Raw genomic sequence first — 21,996 nt, forward strand, 5'->3', positions numbered from 1 at the left:
AAAGATGCCTATGGAAGATTTTCATAAACATGAGGCTGCAGACCACCAGAAATGTAGAGAAATTGCCCACAACTTATATCAGGCTAAACCAAAAGTCTTCCCAAAGAGAATGGATTGGCAAAAGTCTTTATTCATTGCCCTTTCCCTACGAGTAAACAATGAATTCAAATGGTAGAGGTTTCAATTTTTCCTATGCGAGTTTTTAAATTAGAGCCAGTAACTTTTCAGCTAGGAACTATCACAGGAAAACATGTGTTTCTTTTGGTGAAATATGCTCCAATTCATATGATAGGGTGAGTCCTTTTAGAGGTATATAATGCCCATATTGTTTTTTCACCTAAGGGTGAAATGATTTTAGATTTAGAAGATGTAGATACAGATCAGATTACTGAGAAATTGTTGGTTATGAAAACAAAAACTCAAACAGGTCAGGAGGAAATTAACAATTTACTATTATGAGTGCCTGAGAAATTATGGTCATCTTCCTCCCCAGATATTGGGAAAATAAAGACAGCCACTCCTAACTATCAGTAACTCCAAGCTTCCATGCAATATTCGACAATCTCCACTTAAACCAGAGGCATTAAATGGAATAAGACCTATTATTCAGGAATCCCTTGAGAAGGGACTTGTAATTTCTTGTACCAGTCCTTGCAATACCCCCATTTTACCAGTAAGAAAGTAAAATGGAAAAGACTGGAGATTTGTTTAGGATGTGAGCACTGTGAATAACATTGTGATCCCTTACGACTCTGTGGTTCTTAACCCTCACACCCTGCTCTCAGCCATTCCAGCAGCTACCTGTTGTTTTTCAGGTAATATGTTATTTAGTATTCCAGTGGAAGAAGAAAGCCAATAGCTCTTTGCTTTATGTGGGAAGATGGTCAGTATACCTGGACGGTTATGCCCCAAGGCTATACTGAAAGCTCTACTTATTTTTCTCAAATACTTCAAGCTGATTTGGCTGATGTACACTTTACTAATGGCTCTGCTTTAATTCAATATGTAGATGATTTGCTTTTGTGTTCTGGAACTGAACAGACTCCCAAAGAGATACCATCCATCTGTTACACCAATTAGCCTCTAAGGGAACTAAGGTTTCCAAAGACAAACTACAATTCTGTTAAGCAATTATGAAATATTTAGGTCATTTGATATCTATGGAAGAATAGTTAATTGATCCTGGTAGAATTAAGGGAATCCTAGCTTTCTCACTTCCCAAAACAAAGAAGCAACTGAGGAGATTTCTGGGTCTAACCAGATATTGTAGGAATTGGGTACCTACTTTTCCCCTTGTTGCCCAGCCTCTCTGTGCATTACTTAAATCTGACCAAGCAGACCCACTGAATGGATGACAGAAGAAAAGGCTGTAGACACTTTAAAACTCTGCATTGACTCAAGCTCCAGCATTAGGCCATCCTAATTATAAATTACCATTTTTTTTCTCTCTGGGCATGAAGGAAAAGGAAACACCCTGGGTGTACTAATTCAGAGGTACAGCAACCAGCATCGATCCACAGATTATTATAGTCAGCAGTTAGATTAGGTGGCAAATGGTCTCCCACCCTGTATGAGAACTATTTCAGTGACAGCTCTCTTATGCAAAGCTACTGAAGAATTTCTAATGGGTTTTCTTCTATTTATGTTCCTCACTCAGTTGAATCTCTTTTAAATTCTCACCTTACTCAGCACTATTCTGTGAGGCAACTGGCTTCTTATGAGGTATTGTGACTCTCTTCACCCAATATTATTTTTGCTCCATGTAATCACTGTAACCCTGAAACTTTGCTTCCAGCACCTCAAGATGATGACAACCATGACCACATTAGGCTAACTGCCTAACTTCTTACTCCTAGGACTGACTTAAAGGAATTACCATTGATAATACTGATTTAATTTGGTTTATGGATGGATCCTATTTAAAGGATGACAAGGGGCATTATCAAACTGGGTGCACAATAACCTTGATGGTATAAATAATTGAAAGTGGTATAAATAATTGAAAGTTCTTATTTACCAGACATCAGATTGACTCAACAAGCTGAACAGGTTGTATTAATTAGGGCTTGTCAATTATCCAAGGATCAAATAGATATTTATAGTGACAGTCACTAAGCTTTGGAGTGGCTCATGATTTTGGAATGCTATGGAAACAAAGAGGATTTCTCACCTCTTCTGTCCAGACCATAAAAAATGGGCAGATAGTTTTAAAACTATTAGACTCCATTCAATTTCCCAAACAGCTGTCTATCATTAAAATACCTGGACATTTCAAATCTGAATCAGTGGAAGCCAAAGGGAATCAGTCGGCTGATGCTGCAGCTAAACAAGATTCTTTAAGCCTTGCCCCTGCCCAGTTTCGAGAATGCCCCCTACTTAAACATGATTCTGATGAAACTTAAGAAATTTATTTTGCAGCCTCAAGAGGTGGCTTCAGAAACAGTAGGCTAACTGCTACTGGAAAGAATAATTCCAGTTTGGGGAATTCCTTCTGAGTGGCATAGCAACTAAGGAACCTATTTTCCTGGACAGACTATTAAATCCATTTGTAAGATTTGGCTGATAATGTAGCATTTTCACTGTGTTTATCACCCTTAATCCTCAGGGTTGGTAGAAAGGACAAATAGTAGTACTAAAGCACAATTGGCTAAATTTTCAGAGGCTTTTAATCTTCCATGGCCAAAAGCTCTTCCCTTGGTACTCCTCAACTTTAGGTCTACCCCTTTTGATAAACATTAATTGCCTCCTTTTAAAATAATTAATGGGTGACCTATGCATTTAGATGAAGTTACGTATGAACCGGCATTTCCTCGAGGGGATATTTTATATTACTGTCAGGGATTCATCAAAGTGCTTAAAGAAAATGAGATATTAGCAACTGATTCCTTCCACAGTGAGCTCCCAGGAGACAAAGACCTTAAGGACCACAGGTTACAACCTAGAAATTTTATCTATTGGGAAAAAACATCAAATAAAGGACTCTTTACAGCCATGTTGGAAGGGACCATAACAGGTATTACAAACAAATCCCTGTGCTGCAAAACTTAAAGGACTAAGCTCTTGGATTCACATTTCTCACCTAAAAAGGCCTCCTCTCATGACACCTGGCTGGGACTGTTCCTGACACCTGGCTTGGACTAAGACAGCTACCACCAAGCCAGAACAAGAAGAAGACAACAACAGTGGTAGACAGCTAACCTAAGAGTCCAGACCAGGCCTTTAAGACCTATCTTACTCTTTCAAATTGTGTTATTTACCAAATGTCTATCAAAATTGAAAGTTATTGATTTATTTCTAGCTGTGTTTTTGCCCGAGTGTTTCAGATGGAAAGAAAACTCTTTAGTAAAGTTATCACAAAGTATGGCTACCAGGGACAATCTAACTGATTGTTGGATTTTTATCAAATTTCTCATTCAATTCAAGGCTGATTTAGACCCCTTGTAATTCCTATCACTGATTTCAGATGTTCCTAATATTACCATTTACTTAGATTGGCTTCCCTCTGGCTTAACCTTTCAGGTCCAAATTCTCCAACATATTAATATGTCCATCCTTTCTTTGACACTATCCTAAGTCCTTAGAGACTGGACACAACTTACCCTAGGACCACTCTGTCCCTTACTTGATTAAGAAACATCTTAAAGAGAAAAATACAAGTCACTTATGCCAGCAACTCTCCCACATCCAATATCCTAAAAATAGATTTTGGAAAGCTTGCAAAAAAAGTGACCCATGATTTAATCTGTTAACAAAACTTCCAGTTGATGAAGCTATCAATGAGAGCACTCTGAGAGGAATCATTTGTGCTCCCCCAGATTTTGTCTCCATATGTGATATTGGAATTGACCCACCTTCCCAAGGATGGGCATATAAATATCTTAACAGCTAGCAGGTAGAAAGTTTATGCTTACTGGGATGTTATGTTACCCCACTGTGTATATACAAAGAGACAGATGGACCTCCATTCTCTTCTCAATAAAGTCAAGAGATCCATCCATACTAGCAGGATACCAAGGTACCTGGTGGCAAAATCTTTGGGGAATATTAGTTCCTAGTGCAGGAGTATATGTAAACTGGGATAGGCACAGAAATCTACCAGCCACCATTGGTCAAATGGCTAAAGAGACTGCACAAAGCATTGCAGCACAACAGACATCCCTAAATTCCTTAGCCCAAGTAGCATTAGGTAATAAAATCGCCTTAGATTTTCTAATGGCCAAAAAAGGGAGTGTTTGTACTATTGCTCACATTGTTTGTTGCACTTATATCAATAACTCTGGAGAAGTTGAGATGCTCCTAGAAAAAATTTTCCAAAACGCAAAATGGTTACAAGATGTAAGAAAGACTGACCCTTTAAATGATCTGTTTATTTGGCTCCCTTCAGAACTAGGCAACATTTTCTGCTCTGCTTTAGAAATGATTATTATTTTCATAATAAGTATCATTATTCTTTTCCTAGCTATCAAGTTACACATGGCATGTATCACCGCTTGCTTCAAGTCTACTACCAAAAGCATTGGTGTACAATGATTGCACAGCGGACTGAGATGATTGATCAAGTGCACAATCCACAAAATGTTTCCCTATCAACATATCCTTCTATGCTTGTTTACTACATTTGATTAATTTTACTCAATTCTAAAGTTCTATGATGAGGGAAACAATATCACAAAACTGAATGGCTCTTAATTTTAAAGCAGCTTTACGAGGGGTAATTTATGCTCTAATCCAAACTGAATGTTGCATTTTTGTATTAGATGAGCCCTCTAATATGGCTCATCTAATGACACATGAAAAATCAAATCTCTGTATTGAAGGATCCCCTTCCTAATCTATATGAAATCTCAGGTAAATAATTCAGTGCTGGCATTTATGGTTTAATCTCTGTTCATGACTTTATTATTGTTGTTGTTGGCTATACTGATTGTGTTCTACGTTATTTACAGAGTAGTAATCCCTGTGCTTTTCAATGTATGTTCAAAACTCCAACTAAAATAATAATGCTTAAACGATTTGAAACTATTGATCATATCTATAGTTCTATTTAAGATAATGGACACACACAATGCACATATAGGATAAAATTGGCATAAGTCCTACTGGACATCCTAGAATTGACAATCCAGTCCTTGCCAAGCATTCTACTAGTATAACCCCCAGAAAAAGAAAGAAAAAACTGGGCTGTTAAGTCGCAGCTTAGAGGAACATCATGGATTCAGGGCAGGTGAGAAACCACCCTGGCAGCAAGGGACCAAACGTTTGGTCACGTAACACTTTCTATTGAAAGATTTATGCTCCAAAGGGGGGGAATAATGAGGAAAAATCATAAATTTCTCTATGGCAGGACAATCAAACTAAGTCAGAATTGAAACACACATGCCCCCATTTGTGATGGGCCTTTTTCAACATGCTATGTGCATCCACACTATATATTAACCAGACCTCCTTAAGGCAGGAAGATATCCCTTTTTCCTGATGCCAGAGTTGTTATTTTTAAGATTAATATTACTTTTTCATCCTGTACAGGGGTCGCACTGACCTAAAGGCTCAATCTGTCTATGCATACCTGACCAAAACATCTCTGATGAACTTTATGTATAATGTTAACCTGTCAACATAATTCATAATTCTTTGTCCCAAAAATGTATAAAACTGCATCTCTACCTTCTGACCAGTTGAAGCGTTCTCAGAGCTTATGAGAGTTTGTCTCCCAGGTTATAATCCTCAATTTGGCTTGAATAAAATTTTCTTTTTTTTCTTCTTACCTTGATTGTTAATTGAATTTTCGTCAACACACTCATCTAGTGCAAACCACTTATACGAAGAAGGCAACTTAGCAATCTCATCTTTTAGAGATGGGATTTTTTTTTTCCTATCACTTTACTCATTTTGTATCATTCCCCTTTTCAAATTCTCATCATCCTTTAAGGTCCAGTTTATATTCCCTCTTCTCCTCAAAGCCTTCTTTGACCCCAGGTATACTATAACTTCTATACATAAATCCCTAAGGGCAGAGGCATGGGGCTGGACGACACTGTATTTCTTACTGTATTCATCTCTACCGCCTTTCTCCAAATCCCAAAACTTAGTAAGCTTTCAAAAATGTTTCCTCAGCATATAAATGAAGAAATGAATGAAGGAAGGACTTCAAATATTTCAAGAGATTGAGAAGAAAATGTAATCCTGGCACACTTCTTGGTTCTGCTGGGAATGATATTTACATAATTACAATATATAATTGTACTTAGTGATTTTCAACCTTTAGAGCTGACCTATAAGGAAAAAAGCTGAATATTTAAATATGATTATATGACAGGTTATAAATATTATTTTAACACTGTAAAAGTGAAGATCTGCTTGGTAGAAGATGGGAGTGGAAGTGGGGAGAAGAGAAGGGGGGAAGAGAATATCCTCATGTGGGAAACAGTGGAGCTTTGTGGGTCTGGATTCAGCCTGCCTGGTCCCTCTCCCACCTTACTACCCTTGTGACCTGGGGCAAGTCATCCCTTACTTTTCTCATCGTAATTTAGGAATGATACCTGATAGAGTTGCTATAAGGGGTAAATAAGATAATCCATGTAAAATGCTTAGAACAGTGTCTGGCACATAGTAAATACCCAATAAATTTCACTAATTATTATCTTATATATTCAAGCACAAAAAGATACTATCTAAAGTTGAGGGAATCAGAAAACAAGGTTTACTTGTATTGCATAAGGATATAAAGGTAACAGAAGAACTAAAATAGAAGTAGTAAAAAAAACTTGGAGTAGGAGGGGAAATTGAGGAAAGTAGAAATGAACTAAATCTTCATATTTCAAACCAGGGAGTCAATAGACACCATTTTAAGATACAGTGGTCCAAAATACTATTTAGAATTAGGGTAAAAACCATCAGAAAACAAAACAGAAAAGCTTACAACTGGTTGCTGCTGGGAAGTGTGACTTGAAGGAGGAAGGAGTAGGGAAAGCTTCCGCTGCTTTTCACTGTGACTTTTCTGCTACTTGATTTCTTATCATGTGCACATATTGTTGGGATTTTTTAAAAGGTGAAAGCATTCATACACATACACATATTCACATTCACATGTACACAGACGCTTCAAACAGGGACAAGAACAGTTTCACTCCCTGGTTGTACCTAATATGGCACTTTGCCAAAACGTATACACAATAAATGTCTGTTAAATAAATAATGTTGCCACCCTCACCTGTATTTAAGTAAGGTTTGGTGGTTATTTGACACTGTTACCTTCCAAAGCAATATGATTGCCCTATTAATATGGTAACTAAGCTAAACATTATTTAACTTATGCCAAATATGTCAACCCACGTGTCTTTGTGTTTTCCCTTAGATTAGCAAATAAGTGCTTCCTTCTTCTCTCAAAGTAACACTCAGTGTTCTCAGCACTTCAAGGAAAATGAATGTACATTGAAAATATGTTTCTCAGTACAAAAAAGATGATAGTGGTAAGTTTCCGGGTTACTTTGCTACTTTTTGTATGCATAAAGTTGGTACAAATTGCAAGGAAATTTTCTACCAAATGATAAACAGAAGTCATGCTTCAGGGTTTAAGGTTATTTTTCACAAACTATAATTGTAAAGCAAAATGTTAAGTCAATCAATTATAAAAGAGACTTATATAAACCCTTGGAGGGATACAATGCATTGAAAAGGAATTCTGCTTTTGAGTCAACTGTATTATATCTCATTGTTTAGATTTGTGTCTCTTAAAGATACAAGTTCAGTAGTAACTTCCTTAGAATACTGGAAAGATTTAATAGATTGAACAAGGGAACAATACTATTCTTTTCAAAGTGACTTACTTACTTAGGTGTAGGTTAAAACTTTAAAAATTTTCTTATCAGAGGTCTAATTCATAGAACTATGTGTGTGTTCAGTGATAATCTTATTGATAGATATATGGAAATCTAACCAAGTGATTTGAAGGACATTTGGGAACTGATCAGAGAACTAAAAACATTAACAACAAATCCACATGAGAGAAAACATATGTAAGCATTTCACACATGGAGAGCTTCAAGGACCAAGACAGAGCTGGGTAAGCAGTATCCTGAGAAGCAAAATTATTTTTCCCCTTTCCTTCTAGTCACCTGCCTCTACTATTGATCCAGAAAAGATCCAGAGAAAAACAGGAGGTGAAAAAAATGAAGAGAAAGAACACAACATTATTGAAGGCAATGGGGGGAGGAGGGGCAGGAAACTGTTGCCTCTTAACTTCCGTTGACTTGTGTCCATTTAATCAACCTGGTTGCACAATTTAAAAAAAATTTTTTTTAATTAACTCAAGAAGAAGAAAAAGGAGGGAAAAAAAGTAAGTATTTTTTCTGTAGCAAGTATTTTTAATACCAAAAAAACATATTTGGAGCTAAAAATAAAAAGTATATTTCCCTCTGGAAGAAAACAATCTTGGATTAAAGCTAAAATTTTATTTTAGTATTTCACCTTTTGTGCTCTCTCTTTCCAGAACTCTTTCTATGGTCTTTTAGTCAATAATTAACAGGTACAACTGGTGTGATGAGGGTGTGGTCCCTGAGATAATGCTGGGTTTTCTTGCCTTGAACTGATATGTAACCTCTTCAATCCTCCTTATATCTTCAAAAGGAGTGAAATTCTTATCTAAATAAAGGAAGAGGTCTCTGAATATTCTTGCAGACACAGGAAAATCACTCAAGATCTGCATCTTGTAAAAAATTTTCTATTTGAAAAATGTGATTAAAGCACCCAGCCAGGACAGGTTTGAAGGGAGGTACAATTCCTTCATTGCTAATGTCCCCACTGATATAAAGAAAACTATACTCCCAAAGCACAGTTATTCGAGTATCCAAATTATATTTAGTAGTAGACTTCTATAAGTTCTGATCCCTAGTCCTCAAATTCACAAATCAGAAATCCAAGCCTGTAAATCTGATTATTTTAGGTCTGGGTTGTACATTAGGTAAATGTGTCTAATTGCTTTTTGGATTGTGTTATTTACCACAGTATGTATGTTTGCATGAGGCGTTAGCAAGCACTATGAAAAATGATTCTCTGCAGTTACACTTGTCACCACTAGATGAAGCTACCACTGCTTTTACTCTCCTCTCAAGAGAATTTGTTGGTTAGCTACTAAATGACATTGATGTGGAATTTAAATTTAGGGTTACTCAAAAGCTGCTTTGCTCTGAGAGTAAGGTGACAGGTCTATTTTGTTAAGTTCAATAAAGTTCAGAGAGCTAAGTATTAAAGTGCACATAAATGGCTTTAACACTGTAACCCAAGACTTCTCTAGTTGATAATTTTTTATTTCAAAGATAGACTCATCAATCTCTACTCTCCACTGAGTACTTTTATACCAATTATTGGCTTCAGGGAGGTATAAACAAGTTACACTGGTGGAAAGAGAAAGCCTCTAATTCCTCTTAGATAAAATTGAGAATTAACTTAACATAATTTCAGAAGTATAAACATGAGCCCTCCCACTTTTACATAGTTTACAGATTAACTAGAGGGTAACGGGTAGATCAAGAATTTCCATAGGAGGGACCTTCAAGATGGCAGAGGAGTAAGATGTGGAGATCACCTTCCTCCCCACAAATAGAGCTACATGTGGAACAACTCCTACAGAACACCAACTGAAAGCTGGCAAAAGACCTCAGACTTCCCAAAAGGCAAGAAACTCCCCATGTACTTGGGTAGGGCAAAAGGAAAAAGAAAAAACAAAGACAAAAGAATAGGAATGGGACCTGCACCTCTGGGAGGGAGCCGTGAAAGAGGAAAAGTTTCCACACACTAGGAAGCCCCTTTACTGGCAGAGATGGGGGGTGGGTGTGGGGGAAGCTCTGGAGCCATGGAGGAGAATGATGCAGCAGGGGTGCAGAGGGCAAAGCAGAGAGATTCCCGCACAGAGGATCAGTGCCGACCAGCACTTGCCAGCCTGAGAGGGTTGTCTGCTCACCTGCCAGGGCAGGTGGGGACTGGAAGCTGAGGCTCTGGCCTCGGAGGTCAGATCCCAGGGAGAGGACTGGGGTTGACTGCATGAACACAGCCTGAAGGGGGCTAGTGTGCCACAGCTAGCCGGGAGGGAGTCCAGGAAAAAGTCTGGACCTGCCTAAGAGGCAAGAGACCATTGTTTCGGGATGTGCGAGGAGAGGGGATTCAGAGCATCGCCTAAACGAGCCCCAGAGATGGGTGTGAGCCACGGCCAACAGTACAGACACCAGAGACGGGCATGAAACAGTAACGCTGCTGCTGCAGCCACCAAGAACCCTGTATGCAAGCACTGGTCACTATCCATAGGCCCCTGGGAGCCTGTGCAGCATGCCACTGCCAGGGTACCATGATCCAGGGACAAGTTCCCTGGGGAGAGCACACGGTGTGCCTCAGGCTGTTGCAACAACACGCCGGCCTCTTCCGCCACAGGTTCGGCCCCGCATTCCAATTGTGACTAGCATACCCCTCCCTCCCCACGGCCTGAATGAGCAAGAGTCCCGTAATCAGCTTTATCCGGGTCCTGCCTGGGCAGGAACAGATGCCTGAGGGCAACCTACACACAGAGGCGGGGCCAAAAACAAAGCCTAACCCCAGGAGCTGTGAGAACAAAGAAGAGAAAGGGAAATTTCTCCGCACAGCCTTAGGAGCAGCAGGTTAACTCCCCACAATCAACTTGATGTACCCTGCATCTGTGGAATACATGAATAGAAAACGAACCATCCCAAATTTGAGAAGGTGGACTTTGGGAGCAACTGTAGACTTGGGTTTGCTAACTGCAACTGATTTGTTTCTGATTTTTATGTTTATCTTAGTTTAGTTTTTAGTGCTTGTTATCATTGCTTAATTTGTTTATTGGTTTGGTTGCTCTCTTCTATTATTATTATTTTATTTTAATAATTTTTTAAATGTATTAATTTTAAAACTTTTAATTCTTTCCTTTTTTATCCCTTTTCTTCTGAGCTGTGTGGCTCACAGGGTCTTGGTGCCCCAACCTGGTATCAGGCCTGAGTTCAGGACATTGGTGCACCAGAGACCTCCCAGCCCCACGTAATATCAATCGGTGAGAGCTCTCCAAGAGTTCTCTGTCTCAACACTAAGACCCAGCTCCACCCAACAGCCAGCAAGCTCCAGTGCTGGACGCCTCATGCCAAACAACTAGCAAGACAGGAACACAATCCCACCCATTAGCAGAGAGGCTGCCTAAAATCATACTAAGTTCACAGACATCCCAGAACACAGCACCAGATGTGGTCCTGCCCATCAGAAAGACAAGATCCAGCCCCACCAACCTGAGCACAGGCACCAGTCTCCTCCACCAGGAAGCCTACTGAACAAGCCACTGAACCAACCTCACCCACTGGGGGCAGAACCAAAAACAACGTGAACTACGAACCAGCAGCCTGCGAAAAGGAGACCCCAAACACAGTAAGATAAGCAAAATGAGAAGACAGAAAAATATGCAGCAGATGAAGGAGCAAGATAAAAACCCACCAGACCTAACAAATGAGGAGGAAATAGGCAGTCTACCTGAAAAAGAATTCAGAGTAATGATAGTAAAGATGATCCAAAATCTTGGAAATAGAATGGAGAAAATACAAGAAACCATTTAAAAGGACCTAGAAGAACTAAAGAGCAAACAAACAATGATGAACAACACATTAAATGAAATTAAAGGTTCTCTAGAAGGAATCAATAGCAAAATAACTGAGGCAGAAGAATGGATAAATGACCTGGAAGATAAAATAGGGGAAATAACTACTACAGAGCAGAATAAAGAAAAAAGAATGAAAAGAACTGAGGACAGTCTCAAAGACTTCTGGGACAACATTAAATGCACCAACATTCGAATTACAGGCATCTCAGAAGAGGAAGAGAAAAAGAAAGGGTCTGAGAAAATATTTGAAGAGATTATAGTTGAAAGCCTCCTTAACATGGGAAAGGAAATAGTCAATCAAGTCCAGGAAGGGCAGAGAGTCCCATACAGGATAAATCCAAGGAGAAACATGCCAACACACATATTAATCAAACTATCAGAAATTAAATACAAAGAAAAACATATTAAAAGCAGCAAGGGAAAAACAACAAATAACATACAAGGGAATCCTCATAAGGTTAACAGCTGATATTTCACCAGAAACTCTGCAAGCCAGAAGGGAGTGGCAGAACATATTTAAAGTGATGAAAAGGAAAAACCTACAACCAAGATTACTCTACCAACAAGGATATCATTCAGATTCAACAGAGAAATTAAAACCTTTACAGACAAGCAAAAGTTAAGAGAATACAGCACCACCAAACCAGTTTTACAACAAATGCTAAGGGAACTTCTCTAGGCAGGAAACACAAGAGAAGGAAAAGACCTACAAAAACAAACCCAAAACAATTAAGAAAATGGTAACAGGAACATACATATCAATAATCCCCTTAAATGTAAATGGATTAAATGCTCCAACCAAAAGATATAGACTGGCTGAATGGATACAAAGACAAGACCCATATATATGCGGTCTACAAGAGACCCACTTCAAACCTAGGGTCACATACAGACTGAAAGTGAGGGGATGGAAAAAGATATTCCATGCAAATGGAAATCAAAAGAAAGCTGGAGTAGCCATTCTCATATCAGACAAAATAGACTTTAAAATAAAGACTATTACAAGATACAAAGAAGGACACTACATAATGATCAAGGGATCAATCCAAGAAGAAGATATAACAATTATAAATATTTATGCACCCAACATAGGAGCACCTCAATACATAAGGCAAATGCTAACAGCCATAAAAGGGGAAATCGACAGTAACACAATCATAGTAGAGGATTTTAACATCCCACATTCACCAATGGACAGATCATCCAAAATGAAAATAAATAAGGAAACACAAGCTTTAAATGATACATTAAACAAGGTGGACTTAATTGATATTTATAGGACATTCCATCCAAAAACAACAGAAGACATTTTCTTCTCAAGTGCTCATGGAACATTCTCCAGGATAGACCATATCTTGGGTCACAATGAAGCCTTGGTAAAATTAAGAAAATTGAAATTGTGTCAAGTATCTTTTCTGACCATAATGCTATGAAACTAGATACCTATTACAGGAAAAAAGCTGTAAAAAATACAAACACATGGAGGCTAAACAATACACTACTAAATAACCAAGAGATCACTGAAGGAATCAAAAAATACCTAGAAAAAATGACAATGAGGGCTTCCCTGGTGGCGCAGTGGTTGAGAGTCCGCCTGCCGATGCAGGGGACACGGGTTCGTGCCCCTATCCCGGAAGATCCCACATGCCGCGCAGCGGCTGGGCCCGCGAGCCATGGCCGCGGAGCCTGTGTGTCCGGAGCCTGTGCTCCGCAACGGGAGAGGCCACAGCAGTGAGAGGCCCGCGTACAGCAAAAAAAAAAAAAAAAAAAAAAAAAAAAAAAAAAATGACAATGAAAACATGATGACCCAAAACCTATGGGATACAGCAAAAGCAGTTCTAAGAGGGAAGATTACAGCAATACAATCCTACCTCAAGAAACAGGAAACATCTCAAATAAACAACCTAATCTTACAGTTAAAGCAATTAGAGAAAGAAGAACAAAAAAACCCCAAGGTAAGCAGAAGCAAAGAAATCATAAACATCAGTTCAAAAATACATGAAAAAGAAATGGAGGAAACAATTACAAAGATCAATGAAACTTAAAGGTGGTTCTTTGAGAACATAAACAAAATTGATAAACCATTGGACAGACTCATCAAGAAAAAAAGGGAGAAGACTCAAATCAACAGAATTAGAAATGGAAGAGGAAAAGTAACAACTGACCCTGCAGAAATACAAAGGATCATGAGAGATTACTACAAGTGACTATATGCCAGTAAGATGGACAACCTGGAAGAAATGGACAAATTCTTAGGAAAGCACAACCTTCCGAGACTGAACAAGGAGGAAAGAGAAAATATAAACAGACCAATCACAAGCACTGACATTGAAACTGTGATTTAAAATCTCCCAACAAACAAAAGCCCAGGACTAGGTGGCTTCACAGGCAAATTCTATCAAACATTTAGAGAAGAGCTAACATCTGTCCTTATCAAACTCTTCCAAAATACTGCAGAGAGAAAAACAGTCCCAAACTCATTCTATGAGGCCACCATCACCCTGATACCAAAACCAGACAAAGATGTCACAAAGAAAGAAAACTACAGGCCAATATCACTGATGAACATAGATGAAAAAATCCTCAATAAAATACTAGCAAACAAAAACCAACAGCACATTAAGGATCATACCCCATGATCAAGTGGGGTTTATCCCAGGAACGCAAGGATTCTTCAATATATGCAAATCAATCAATGTGATACACCATATTAACAAATTCAACAATAAAAACCATATGATCATCTCAGTAGATGCAGAAAAAGCTTCTGACAAAATTCAACACATATTTATGATAAAAACTCTCCAGAAAGTAGGCATAGAGGGAACCTACTTCAACATAATAAAGGCCATATATGACAAACCCACAGCCAACATTGTTCTCAATGGTGAAACACTGAAACCACTTCCTCTAAGATCAGGAACAAGTCAAGGTTGCTCACTCTTACCACTATTATTCAACACAGTTTTGGAAGTTTTAGCCACAGGAATCAGAAAAGAAAAAGAAATAAAAGAATCCAAATCGGAAAAGAAGAAGTAAAGCTGTCACTGTTTGCAGATGGCATGTTACTATTCAGAATCCTAAAGATGCTACCAGAAAACTACTACAGCTAGTCAATGAATCTGGTAAAGTAGCAGGAAACAAAATTAATGCACAGAAATCTCTTGTATTCCTATACACTAATGATGAAAAATCTGAAAGACAAATTGAGGAAACACTCCAATTTACCACTGCAACAAAAAGAATAAAATACCTAGAAATAAGCCTACCTAAGGAGAGGGCAAACCTGTATGCAGAAAACTGTAAGACACTGAAGAAAGAAATTAAAGATGATACAAACAGATGGAGAGATATACCATGTTCTTGTATTGGAAGAATGAACATTGCAAAAATGACTATACTACCCAAAGCAATCTATAGATTCAATGCAATCCCTATCAAACTACCACTGGCATTTTTCACAGAACTAGAACACACAATTTCACAATTTTTATAGAAACACAAAAGATCCAGAAAAGCCAAAGCAATCTTGAGAAAGAAAAATGGAGCTGGAGGAATCAGGCTCCCTGACTTCAGACTATACTACAAACCTATAGAAATCAAGACAATATGGTACTGGCACCAAAACAGAAATATAGATCAATGTAACAGGACAGAAAGCCCAGAGATAAACCCAAGCACATATGGTCACTTTATCTTTGATAAAGGAGGCACAAATATACAATGGAGAAAAGACAGCCTCTTCAGTAAGTGGTGCTGGATAAACTGGATAGCTACATGTAAAAGAATGAAATTAGAACACTCCCTAACACCATACACAAAAATAAACTCAAAATGGATAGAAGACCTAAATGTAATGCCAGACACTATAAAATTCTTAGAGGAAAACATAGGCAGAACACTCTATGACATAAATCACAGAAAGGTCGTTTTTGACCCACCTCCTAGAGAAATGGAAATAAAAACAAAAATAAACAAATGGGACCTAATGAAACTTAAAAGCTTTTGCACAGCAAGGGAAACCATAAATAAGATGAAAAGACAACCCTCAGAATGGGAGAAAATATTTGCAAACGAATCAATGGACAAAGAATTAATCTCCAAAATATATAAACAGCTCCTGCAGCTCAATATTAAAGAAACAAACAACCCAATCCAAAAATGGGCAGAAGACGTAAATAGACATTTCTCCAAAGAAGATATACAGATTGCCAACAAACACATGAAAAGGATGCTCAACGTCACTAATCATTAGAGAAATGCAAATCAAAACTACAATGAGATATCATCTCACACCATTCAGAATGGCCATCATCCAAAAATCTACAAACAATAAATGCTGGAGAGGGTGTGGAGAAAATGGAAGCCTCTTGCACTGTTGGTGGGAATGTAAATTGATAAAGCAACTATGGAGAACAGTATGGAGGTTCCTTAAACAACTAAAAATAGAACTACCATACTACCCAGCAATCCCACTACTGGGCATATACCCTGAGAAAACTATAATTCAAAAAGAGACATGTACCACAATGTTCACTGCAGCTCTATTTACAATAGCCAGGACATGGAAGCAACCTAAGTGTCCACAGACAGATGAATGGATAAAGAAGATGTGGCACGTATATACAATGGAATGTTACTCAGCCATAAAAGGAAATGAAACTGAGTTATTTGTAGTGAGGTGGATGGACCTAGAGTCTGTCATACAGAGTGAAGTAAGTCAGAAAGAGAAAAACAAATACTGTATGCTAATACATATATATGGAATGTTAAAAAAAAAAAAAAAAGAAAGAGAGAAAGAAAGGTTCTGAAGAACCTAGGAGCAGGACAGGAATAAAGGCGTAGTCGTAGAGAATGGACCTGAGGATACCGGGAGGGGGAAGGGAAAGCTTGCACGAAGTGAGAGTTGCATTGACATGTATACACTACCAAGTGTAAAATAGATAGCTAGTGGGAAGCAGCTGCATCGCACAGGGAGATCAGCCTGGTGCTTTGTGACCACCTAGAGGGGTAGGATAGGGAGGGTGGGAGGGAGACGCAAGTGGGAGGGGATATGGGTATACATGTATAGGTATAGCTGATTCACTTTGTTACACAGCAGAGACAAACACAACATTGTAAAGCAATTATACTCCAATAAAGATGTTAAAAAAAAAAAAGAGGGGCTTTCCTGGTGGCACAGTGGTTGGGAGTCCGCCTGCCAATGCAGGGGACACGGGTTCGTGCCCCCGTCTGGGAGGATCCCACATGCTGCAGAGCGGCTGGGCCCGTGAGCCATCTGAGTCTTGGACTCAGATTTTGTCTCCCTTGGTTCTGTGAGGCTATCAAAAGCTTAGCTCAGGGCTTCCCTGGTGGCGCAGTGGTTGAGAGTCCGCCTGACGATACAGGGGACACAGGTTCGTGCCCCCGTCCGGGAAGATCCCAGATGCCGCGGAGCGGCTGGGCCCGTGAGCCATGTCTGCTCAGCCTGCGCGGCCGGAGCCTGTGCTCCACAACGGGAGAGAGGCCACAACAGTGAGAGACCCGCGTACCGCAAAAAAAAAAAAAAAAAAAAAAAAGAATTTCCATAAAAGAAAGTTGCAGGAGCAGCAATCCAGCTGGAAGAAGGACAAGGGGCAGGGTATTTGTAGTTAAAATTGCATATAAAGAACATGGTTAGATGATTCTCTGGATAGTTCAGGGAGAGAGCTGAAGGAGGCGATGAGTGTTGAGTTAGGAAAGATTAGACGTTGAGTGGGAGGAAAACTATTTAATCTTCCGACCATTAATTTTGTGGAGCTACTGCATAGTGATCAGACATATTGTGAGACTGAAACAGTTTTGGTAAATGAGGATGGTGACCTGGCAAAAGTTCTAGTAAGACCCTTTCTGAGGCTTAGGGAAGTCTATGGGGAGGGGCCAGGGCAGGGGGAGGGTGTTTCCACTTGCAATAATGGCTGGCTATGTAACTGGACCAACCTCCCTCTACTCAAGACAACAATAAACGCTGACAAAATATGAAAACCTCTTTAAAGCATCAAAGACAGAATTATCAAGCCAAGACTCAAGGGAGAACGGAAATCCAAGAGGTATTTAAGGATGCTCTTTTGCACCTGGGGTGTATGCAGGTTTGGAAAAAGAAACCCAGGAGCTGAGTTAAGCTTTTTTTTTTTTTTTTTTTTTTTTTTTTTTTTTTTGCAGTACGCAGGCCTCTCACTGCTGTGGCCTCCCCCGTTGCGGAGCACAGGCTCCGGACGCGCAGGCTCAGCGACCATGGCTCACGGGCCCAGTCGCTCTGCGGCATGTGGGATCTTCCCGGACGGGGGCACGAACCCATGTCCCCTGCATCGGCAGGCGGACTCTCAACCACTGTGCCACCAGGGAAGCCCTGAGCTAAGTTTTGATAGCCTCACAGAACCAAGGGAGACAAAATCTGAGTCCAAGACCTGCTGAGCATAAAGAGAAAGAGAAAAGCAGTCCCTGACATCCTAGAGATGAACTGGCACTCACAGCAGCCTTGGTGTTCTCCTGTCAAACATAAATAATTTCATGGAACATCACCATCAGCCAAGACCACTCTTGAGACTATGATGGATGAAGACAAAAACAAGCTGACTCCACAATCATGTTTGAACACAGGCAAAACATGAACACTGTCATAGCCACAAAAATGACAAAACACCTTCATATCCTGACTGATATGAGTGACAGCTGTTTCTTTACCAGTTACAGCCTTAGGCTTGGTCTGCTCTTCTCTCCTTATTAAGATGCTTACTCATAGAATTACCCCCCTTCCTGAGAACATCTAAACCAAAACAAAGCCCTGCTTCGACAGCCCTCCCACATCCCATAAGTCGTTCCTAACACCTGAGGGGCCCCATGGTTCCCCACCATGTATATTATCCTTTGCTGCAATGAGTAAAAAAAAAAAAAAAAAAAAAAAACCCAACTTATTAAAAAACCACTAATCATTTTTTTACATAGTTGGGCAGGGGATTTTTTTTTATTACTCTAATATTTTTGAGCTTTGTGCTGGGACACAGTTACCTGGAAACAATTTGATCCTTTTGGATCTTGCCTTAAGATTTGCTCAATGGGACTGAAGCAGTACTTTATCTAGGGCTAATTGCTCTCAACTACTGAGGCAAGACACCTCTGGGTACTCGACCTGTGGGCATCTTGAGGTTCTCCAAGCTGACCGGCGGACGCAGGTCCTTCCACTTCCACGAGCTCTGTGTGCGCGCTGTTCGCCAAGACCTCTAATCTTTTCCAGTGGTTCAGTCTCTGGCTCCGGTATTTTCTGCACATGCATGTGCTGCTCAGTGATCAGCTGAATACTCAAAGGGAGCTCTCAGCAGAGCTCCAAAGTGTCCTTTCTCTCTCTCTCTCTCTCTCTCCCCGCTTTCTCTCTCCCCCTCTCTCTCCCCCCCCCCCCCGCTTTCTCTCTCTTCCCGCTTTCTCTCTCTGTCTCCCTGCTCTCTCTCTCCCCCTCTCCCTCTCCCTACTTTCTCTCTCTCCCTCCCCCCGCTTTCTCTCTCTCCCTCTCCCCCCCTTTCTCTCTCTCTTCCCGCTTTCTCTGTCTACCCGCTTTCTCCCTCTCTCTCCCCCTCTCCCTCTCCCCACTTTCTCTCTCCCCGCTTTCTCTCTCCCTCTCTCTCCCCGCTTTCTCTCTCTCCCCGCTTTCTCTCTCTCTCCCCCTCTCCCTCTCCCCGCTTTCTCTCTCTCCGCTCACTCTCTCTCTCCCTCTTCCCGCCCCCCGCTTTCTCGCTCTCTCTCCCCGCTTTCTCTCTCCCCCGCTCTCTCTCTCTCTCCCCCTCTCCCTCTCCCCGCTTTCTCTCTCTCCGCTCTCTCTCTCTCCCTCTCCCCCCCCCCCTGCTTTCTCGCTCTCTCTCCCCGCTTTCTCTCTCGCGCGCGCTCTCTCTCTCTGCAGGTCTGTCCTCTCTGGTATTCGTCTTGTGAACGCTACTTTCTTGCCCGCCCAGACTCAGCTGCGCCTGCCTCAACTCAAACGGTCCGCTAGGCTCTGCCTCAGGCGTCTCCCCCCTGCACAGCTGCGAGGAATCTCTCTCAAGGCACTCAGCTGGGCCCGTCGCAGCCTTAACCTCCTTTGTTTCCATCTCTTCGGGGATCACTACTTTCAGTTGCCCGATAGTCTTCGTCTTGCAAACTGTCTTTTATACATTTTGGGGGTGAGGGGGCATTGTTTCAAGTGACAGGATAAATTCCAGTCCCTATTCTATCTTGGCCAGAGTGGAAGTTCTTATATACCTTTAAGTCTTTAAATTGTAGGAAGCCAAGAAATACTGATTTACTTATCAGTTGGTTTTAGCAGTTGGAAGCATAAATTTTTCCTTTCAAAATAAAGTATTTAACAAGCTCAGAATCACTCTTGTTTATTTTGCAACTATGTTGTTTGATAATGTCATCAGTTATTTAGGTAATCTTTAATTGGAAAATGACAGAAGCACCAGAAATTTTCATTTGGTTATTAAATAAAAATTTTAAATGTGGGTACACTTATCCCTCAGCATGCCTGGGGCATTAGTTCCAGGAGCCCCCCAAACACCAAAATCCTTGGGTGCTCAAGTCCCTTCTATGAAATGGCATCGTAGGATGACCACAGTCGGCCCTCAGTACCTGCAGGCTTTGCATCCATCCGCGCGTTCACCCACCTGCAGATCATTCGTTATCCAAAGTCAGGTTTGCTTAATTTGTGTTCTACTTCAACAATGTAAGATTTTTTTTTATTGTTGCAGTCTTCTGTTTTTATTTTTTAGTAAATATCGTGGAAGGCTTACTAAAGCCCTCAATTTTTGGAAGACCATCTTTCTGTCAGTTCTTGACTTAAAATTCTGACATTATGCTCTTTTAATTTTCTGCTGAAACTGAATGAATTTTTAAAAAGCTATAGAATGCATTCACTAGGTGAATTCCAGCCCCCAGCCCCCTCATATTTTGCGTAGACCCTGGGTCTTTGTACTATCAGAAACCTTTCTTTAATTAAAACATTGTAAAACCATATTTTAGATTTTGCCTCCATTTTATTTGAAATTGTACAGAGACATAGCAATAATTCTGTGAAGTACTTTCAACAGAGTTTTAGAGATCCTTTTGAAAAGAAGTGAGAGGAAGTGGTTCTTAAGACTGTAAGTTGGCTGGTGTTCAGAGTGATAGCATCGAGCCGGGAAAAGGCCAAGCTGTGCCTGTGTTCAGGACAGGAAATTCAACTGCAGAAAGAGGGGAGGAGATTCAGGAACATTTCATTTGTAAGGAGGCCATTTATCATTTCATTTATCCTGAACTCTCCCCACCTGCAGCACAGGCAGCAGCACTAGGAAATAATTTTTGAGGCACCTGAGTGCCTGAGATAGTCTCCAACTAGCTTCATTTGCTAATTTTTCAGCTTGCAGTGCTTTAGAAGCCACAGTCTAGAAACAGGTCTAGGGTGGAAGCTGAGGATGGCTGAAGGTAACAACAAAAAGTAAATAAAAATTTGAGGATAATGGAGGAACTGGAATAAACTTTGCAGAGTACCCATAAGAATTCAAGAAGATATAGCAACCTGGGGGTATTTACTAGATTTCATTCCCCTCAAGGGCAGCACTGTATTACAACCCAGCATAGTCACAGATTATTGTTATTAAGGTAACTGTTGCAAGTTGAAACTTTTAAAGTTTATTTTATAAAACATTTATAAACTGTTTTCACATGTTATCTCAAATTGATACTGAGATGGACAATAATCCTATGTAATAAGTAGGAAAGTGTTACTGTCTCTAATTAGGAAATGAAGTGACTTATTTTCAGAAGATGGGTTTGAGTCCAATTCTTTTGATTCTAGGTCCAGTTTGTAATTAAAAACTTGGGTCACTACAATTTAAATCTGTTGAGTGTACCCTAGCGGGATGGAAATAGTTGTAATATACATAAGAAAGATTTCCATTAAAATTAGTAAAAAGAAATCTTTGAACATTCTGAAAATTAAGTGTTTCAGGTCTTTGGAAAATTCACTCTCATTTATTCTCATCTGTTTGTTGAGGGCCTACGAGGTGTGCAACACTCTGAGAGGTGCTGGAGAGAGGTCCAGGCGTAGTGTTTGGCCCCTAGCCTTTGGGTGTTGATAATTTAAGGAAGGATGTGAAGAACAAGTATGTTAGTGTAAGGTAAGGGCCAATTGAACTGACTAAACAAGTGCCTGCAGTTAGGACTGGAAAGGAAGCATGTGTCACTTCCAAGGGGGCTTCCTAGAGGAGGCATTTGCCTTGCAGTAAGAAGTTTACACAGAGGACACTGAGAGAGAAGTATGGAACACAGAGTGGCAGCTTCAGTAAAGGTAAGGGAATCCTGGGCTCATCCAGAAATGGAAAGTT

The 21,996-nt window shown here is 40.1% G+C and overlaps 1 protein-coding gene across 7 annotated transcripts in view; it reads right to left on the reverse strand.

The window, feature by feature from the left end:
- ERAP1 (endoplasmic reticulum aminopeptidase 1) overlaps positions 1–19,220 on the reverse strand; it is a 129,572-nt gene extending 110,352 nt beyond the window's left edge. For 4 of the 7 annotated variants that reach the window (XR_014015642.1, XR_014015643.1, XM_081231837.1 and 1 more), the window contains exon 1: positions 18,795–19,032. Coding sequence is in view for 5 of the 7 variants with exons in the window: in XM_081231832.1 (XP_081087958.1) it covers positions 18,795–18,938 (144 nt within the window). In the remaining 2 variants the exon portion in view is untranslated. Of the gene's footprint in view, positions 1–18,794; positions 19,033–19,210 lie in introns of those variants that run through there. The other 3 variants (XM_081231838.1, XM_081231833.1, XM_081231835.1) reach the window with 2 other exon arrangements.
- Between the last annotated feature and the right edge of the window lie 2,776 nt (positions 19,221–21,996).

The sequence above is a fragment of the Mesoplodon bidens genome, assembly GCF_964165515.1.
Source record: "Mesoplodon bidens genome assembly, chromosome: 4".
In the NCBI taxonomy this organism is placed as follows: Eukaryota; Metazoa; Chordata; class Mammalia; order Artiodactyla; family Ziphiidae; genus Mesoplodon; species Mesoplodon bidens.